At 50.7% G+C, this 5,943-nt stretch overlaps 1 protein-coding gene across 1 annotated transcript in view; it reads right to left on the reverse strand.

Annotated features, from left to right (window-relative positions):
- Positions 1-207: 207 nt before the first annotated feature.
- Positions 208-5,943, reverse strand: part of BSND (barttin CLCNK type accessory subunit beta) — a 9,398-nt gene continuing 3,662 nt past the window's right edge. Inside the window, exons 2-4 of the mRNA XM_032137313.2 lie at positions 3,585-3,679; positions 1,559-1,834; positions 208-622 (exon numbers count right to left, since the gene is read on the reverse strand). Coding sequence (XP_031993204.1) covers positions 208-622; positions 1,559-1,834; positions 3,585-3,679 — 786 coding nt within the window. The remainder of the gene's footprint in view (positions 623-1,558; positions 1,835-3,584; positions 3,680-5,943) is intronic.

Below are 5,943 nucleotides of genomic sequence, written 5' to 3' on the forward strand. Positions count from 1 at the left end.
GGGCCAAAGACAACTAATTACTGGAAAAACAACAGTCCACTAATAGTCATCATCCCCTCCCTGTGCGTTTCTTTACCATTCTCAAAATGCCACCATCTCATTGAACCTCCATAGCATCCCATTTTGCAGATAGGGAAACTGAGGCCCTGTGATGTCACACAGGGGTCAGCAGCAGTTCCAGACTAGAAGCTACAGAGCACAACCATCTCAGCCCTGGGCGTCAGGCTCAAAACCCAGTTCCTTGTCCGGGAGGGGGTCCCCGGGGCCATCTGGCAGCCCATAGTACAGGTCTTCCTCTTCCTCCTCAGGTTCCTCCCCACCTGTGTCGGAAGCCTCCTCCTCCTCCACCTTTGTCCTTGGGTACCACTGCCAGTTGTTGGGCAGGGCTATTTCCCACTGCTGCCCCTCTTGGGGCTCATCCTCCAACGTTGGGGCATCAATCAGGGCAAAGTCTTGGAAGCGGTCCAGCAGGCACCTGCAGCCCTGAGGTTGCTGTTGTGGGGAACAAGCTTCCTCCCCGTCACGTGGAGATGCGCTGGGGCTGCTGCCTTCACTGGAGTCCATGTCCAGGTCATCTTGGAAGGAAGCCAAGGGGGCAGGGCCCTGGGGACAGGCCGGGGGGCTGCAGGGGTAAAGACCACAAGGGCAAGGGTATCTGTGAGTCAGAATGCCTGGGTCCACATTCCAGCCCCTAGCTGCAAGACCTAGGGTAGGATAATCCACCTTCCTGGGCCTCAGTTTCCTCCCAATAACAGAATTCACTCCTGCAGTTCTTTCTTAGGTTTACAGCAGATAATATGTGCAAGGCACTTTGCACGGTGCCTGGCACATAGAAGGTGCTCATGAAATAGGGCTATTACTATGTTATTATCTGAACCAGGAAACTCATCTACTTCTCCAATTATTCAGGGTTCTCCTCTGTTGCTCATAGGCCCAGTTACACTGGGGTGTCCCCCTGTGTCTTTGCCTCCCCCATTGGACTCAGAGCTCCTCAGGGGTAGATTCCAATGAAGGCTGGACAGGGAGTTGGTGCTCAGTGATGTGGATGGAATAAATAAATACACGGATGAATAAGGAGCTCAATTCACAAACAGAGATGGGAGTGGAATGGGGAGTGCCTTGCCTAAGGTCACAGAGCAGGTCAGCGGCAGACCCAAATTTGAACTCAGGTCCTTTGGCTCCTGGCCCCCTGCTACTCACGACAAGCATTCAGAGACATCAAGGGCCTACTGTATGCCAGGTACTTAAATGCACTGTCCCAACCCTCAACATTCCTGGGTAGTAGGAATGATCATTCCTGTGAGGGGAAACTGAGGCTAGGGAAAGTAAGGAACCTACCACAGCTACACAGCACAGGAGCTGGGATTTGAACTGAGGCCTGACTCCCAAGCCCATACTCATTTGTCTGCCACACCTGCCACATCTCAGGGTGTCCCACACCCTCCACTCCTTCTCCTTACTCCCAGTGTCCCCACCCACCCCTCGGCAGTCCCCCACTCCTCTCCTTTTTAACCCTTGAACTGGGCAGAAGCCCCGCTCCTGCCCTCTGAGCACTCACCCAGGCCAGCTCTGAATTAGACATCTTTCCCCTTCACTCTCATCTGAGCCCCTGTGGATGACCACAGCAGCCTCCATCCAGGCCTGAACGTCGCCAGGGCCACCTTCTCCTCCATCACTGGTTCCCAGCTTCGGCTGCCCCGTCTCAGGGGCCAGCAAGGAGTGGGGGTCCTCGCTGTAGCTGATGACTTTCATCTGGATGTGGCTAAAGTCAGGCAGGCTCTGGTCATAGGCAGCTTCCTCCCACAGCCTTACATAGGGCGGCTGGGGACTGGGGCTGGGGTGGGAGAGAGAACAGGCAGGCGGCAAAGTGTCACTCAGCAAACACCAGTGTTCTCCTCGGCCCTGTTTGCTTTGGGTGTGTGGTCTCCCCTCATCTCACAAGAAGCCTTTGGGGGATGTTACTGCGCCCGTTTCAGGGATGAGGAGGCTGAGGCCCAGCAAGGTGAGTAAATTAAGTGACAAAGCTCTGGCCTGACCCCAAGTCTGACTCTCTATCCAGTGTTCTTTTCACCTGATACCTCCAAAGTTAACCGCAAGGATGCAATTGCAAAACGAAGACCGGTTAACATTGAGTTTGCTGGGTCCCAGCTGGTGGGTAAAGGCTGAATGCTTATCAACCCATTATTCTAAACATTATTCTAAACAATGCCTTGAGGCAGAAATTCTCATTCCCGGTTTACAGATGAGGTCATACCCAGCAATGGCAGTCTACAGCAGTGGGGCACTCCTTTCCTGCCAGGATCTGTTAGTTGGCTCATCTAACCCTCACCATAATTACACGAGATCCTATGAGGAAACTGAGGCACAGAGTCTCTAACAGACTTGTGCCCGGGTGACACGGACCCTAGGTGATGGCACTGGAGCTCCAGACATCATGTTCTCTATGACTGTGCCACGTCCCTCTGGAAAGTAAGGTTCAGAGACTAGGCCCCTTGCCTAGGGTCACACAGCCGGGAAGAGACTGGGAAGAGCTCAGAACCCAGGGTGGCCGGAGCCCACCCCAAGTAACCGGCCCTGAGACAGATCTCAGGCTGGCCTTCATACCCACAGGGTCTATCCCCTTCCTTCCCACTGAGACAGTTGTTCACCTTGTGTGCCAGGGGCAGAAAATGCCATTATCAACCCCTTCCCCAAGCAAAGCTGAGATCATCCCTGACCCAGCCGACAGACCTTGGGCTTGAAGCCCAGCCTCCTGAGCGCAGAGTCACAGCCCAGGGGGTTGGTGGTCCCATTGCCTCTCCAGGGCTGGAGCATTCTTGGCTGTGCCATGGGAGCCAGGGCTCAAAACCTCCAGGGAGGGAAGCAGTTTGTGGCCAGATCAGGCCTGAATTCAGGCCTCGCCTCCACCACTGCTGAGTGCAGGCCCGGCTTCCATTACTGACTCCCCATGAGGTTTGGGGCTTGTGACTACGCTTCTCTGAGCCTCAATCTTCCCATCTGTATAAAGGGCCTAACACCCCCACCTCACTTCATGAGGACTGATGGAGATGATGGGTGCACAGTGCCTGACTCAGTCTCCAGCACACAGAAGGCACTTACTGACGATGACAAACACTCATAGAAGACCTGTGTGTCAGGTTCTGTTCTTAGCACTCTGCATGTATTATCTCACTTAACCCTCCCTGAAGCCCTAGGAGATAGGTACTATTAGTAACCCCATTTTACAGACGAGGCAAAGAGAGGTCAGTAGCTTGCCAGAAGTCATGCAGCGAGTATGTGTTTCTCACAGTACGTTTATTTCACTGTATGATCTGCTTCATGGAGATCTTGTATTCACCGAAACACTCTGTCTCATCCCTGACAAGACACAGTCCCTGGGCCTCAGTTTCCTCATCTGTACAATGAGAATAATAATGCCTAACTCACAGAATTGAGAGTTGAAAACAGTCCATAATTTCTAATAATACATTCTCAGTAAGTGAGAGGGCAAACTGCCTTCCCGCCCTTCTCTCTCACTCTCCTCAGTCAGGGGAGACTGGCCTATGGGGCTTACTGCTCCCCTCCCCAGAGGGCCTGGCACCTACCTCTTCATCTCGGCAGCAAGCCCATTCTCCAGCAGGCCCATCGCCTTTGGGGAGAGGATGCCTTGGAAGTCAGAGTCAGCAGGGACAAAGGTGATCTGCAAGCAAAGAAGAGACAGCCTCTGCGCAGTTGACCAGGGTAGGGGGCTACTGTCCCCTCAGGGAATTGGCAAACCTCTCCACAGGCTCTGGGAGACAGGCTGCACCATAGAGGCCTCCCTGCTTGACAGGAGAGGGCCCTACTTGGGGCACAGCACCAGTGAGAGGACGGACCTCTGCGCTCCTGCTCCCTCCCTGGTTCTTCATTCACTCAACAAACATTTATTATCTGCTGTGTGCAGGCACTGTCACAGGCACTAGGAGCAGCAGGGAGTGAAAGAGAACCCTGTCCTTGAGGAGCTCACATCTTGTCATTTCCCAGAGGTCTTCGTCCAGTGCCCAGCACATGCCTGGCACATAGTGGGTGCTTCATCTATATTTGGTGTGAGTGGCAAGCAAGTCATTGTCATGTGTTTTTTGCCACATGGGCTGCAGTGAGTGATAGAGAAGTTATGCCTGCCAGTCCCTGTCCCTGAACTTTCAGGAATCAAGAGGTCTCTGCAAGTCCAGCCCTAGGTGGGCACTGCGTGGTGCAGTGGGAGGCAGATCACGAAAGAGTCAGTGGGTGAGGGAGAGGAGCTGTGCCTGTGGGGTCTGGGAGATGGGTTGAGGATCCCTCCTCCACCAGGTTCTCACTGTGGGCCCTAGGCAGGTCATCTCTCTTCACAGTCTCTCTGTGCTCTTCTGTATAACAGGGCTACCCTCGAAGAGATACTTGCACAGCCATGTTCAGAGCAGCAGTATTCACAAGAGCCAAGCGGTAGATGCAACCCAAGTATCCATTGATGAATGAATGGATAAACAAAATATAGTCTATCCATATGATGAAATACTATTCAGCTTTAAGGATGGAACTTCTGACACATCCTACATCACTGAACCTCAAAGACATTATGCTGAGCAGAAAGACAAATACCGTATGATTCTACTTTTCTGAGGCACCTGGAATAGTCAAATCCATAGAGCCAGAAAGAAGAATGATGGTTGCCAGGGGCTAGAGACTGGGATAATGGGGAACTGTGATTTAATGGGTATAGAGTTTTAGCTTTACAAGACAAAAAGCATTCTGGAAACTGGCTGGACAACAATGTGAATGTACTTAGCTGTACTGTACACTTAAACATGTTTAAGACACTAAGTTTTATGTTACATGTATTTTACCACGAGATTTTAAAATGGGGCTAGTTATGCTGGCCTCCTGAGGTTGCTGTGAAAATTTCATGAGATCATATATAGGGAATCCCTCAGCATGGTCCCCAGCACATAGTAACTACTCAGTAAATCATAACTTGATGCTATTGATGATTCAGTTGTCTGACTTCTCTGAGTCTTGCTCTCCTCGGCTGAAAATTTTTTCAACAAATATTTGTTGAGACCCCACTGTATTATACCAGATTCATAAATAGCACTTCCCTATTCCCCTTCCCACAGAGGAAAGTGAGTAGAAGACACTTGTCTGCACCAGGAAAGCTCCATTCTGATGGGGAGACGGGAATGATGGATGGAGGGGGCCTTTGTACTCCTATGAGGAGTGAGCTTCCTCTAGATGTCTAGAAATAAAACAGAGAGCCTGGGCAATGAAGCAAGACCCTGTCTCTACAAAAAAAAAAAATGAAAAAATTAAATAACAAATTTCTCTGGATGTCGTGGTGTGTGCCTGTCATCCCAGCTACTTAGGAAACTGAGGCAGGGAGATTGGTTGATCCCAGGAGTTCGAGGCTGCAGTGAGCTATGATTGTGCCTCTGCACTCCAGCCTAGGTGACAGACTGAGTTCCTGTCTCTTGAAAAGGAAAGAAATAAGGCAGGGGCCTGGGCTTCTTCCACCCCCATTAAGGATGCTTTGTACTTCCCAGCTGGTACTGTACTTCCTAGAAGCTGCCTCTTCCTCTGCCTCATTACCTCATGGCCCAGTCAGCACCATCATCATCACCATCACCATCATCATCATAATAATAATCATCATCATCGTCATCCTCATTACCATCAATCATCACCGTAACCATTATCACCACCAAAATTATCATCACCATCGCCATCATTATCACCACTATCATCATCACTATCACCATCATGACCATTACCATCATCATCACCATTATCATTATCACTATCACCATCATCATAACCGTTACCATCATCATCATCATATCACCATCATTGACATCTTCATTACCATCAACATCGTCATTACGATCACCATTCTATCACCAATCTCATCATCACCATCTTCACCATCACCATCCTCACCATCATCATCACCAT

This window comes from Hylobates moloch, unplaced genomic scaffold (genome assembly GCF_009828535.3).
Source record: "Hylobates moloch isolate HMO894 unplaced genomic scaffold, HMol_V3 SCAFFOLD_18, whole genome shotgun sequence".
Classification (NCBI taxonomy): domain Eukaryota; kingdom Metazoa; phylum Chordata; class Mammalia; order Primates; family Hylobatidae; genus Hylobates; species Hylobates moloch.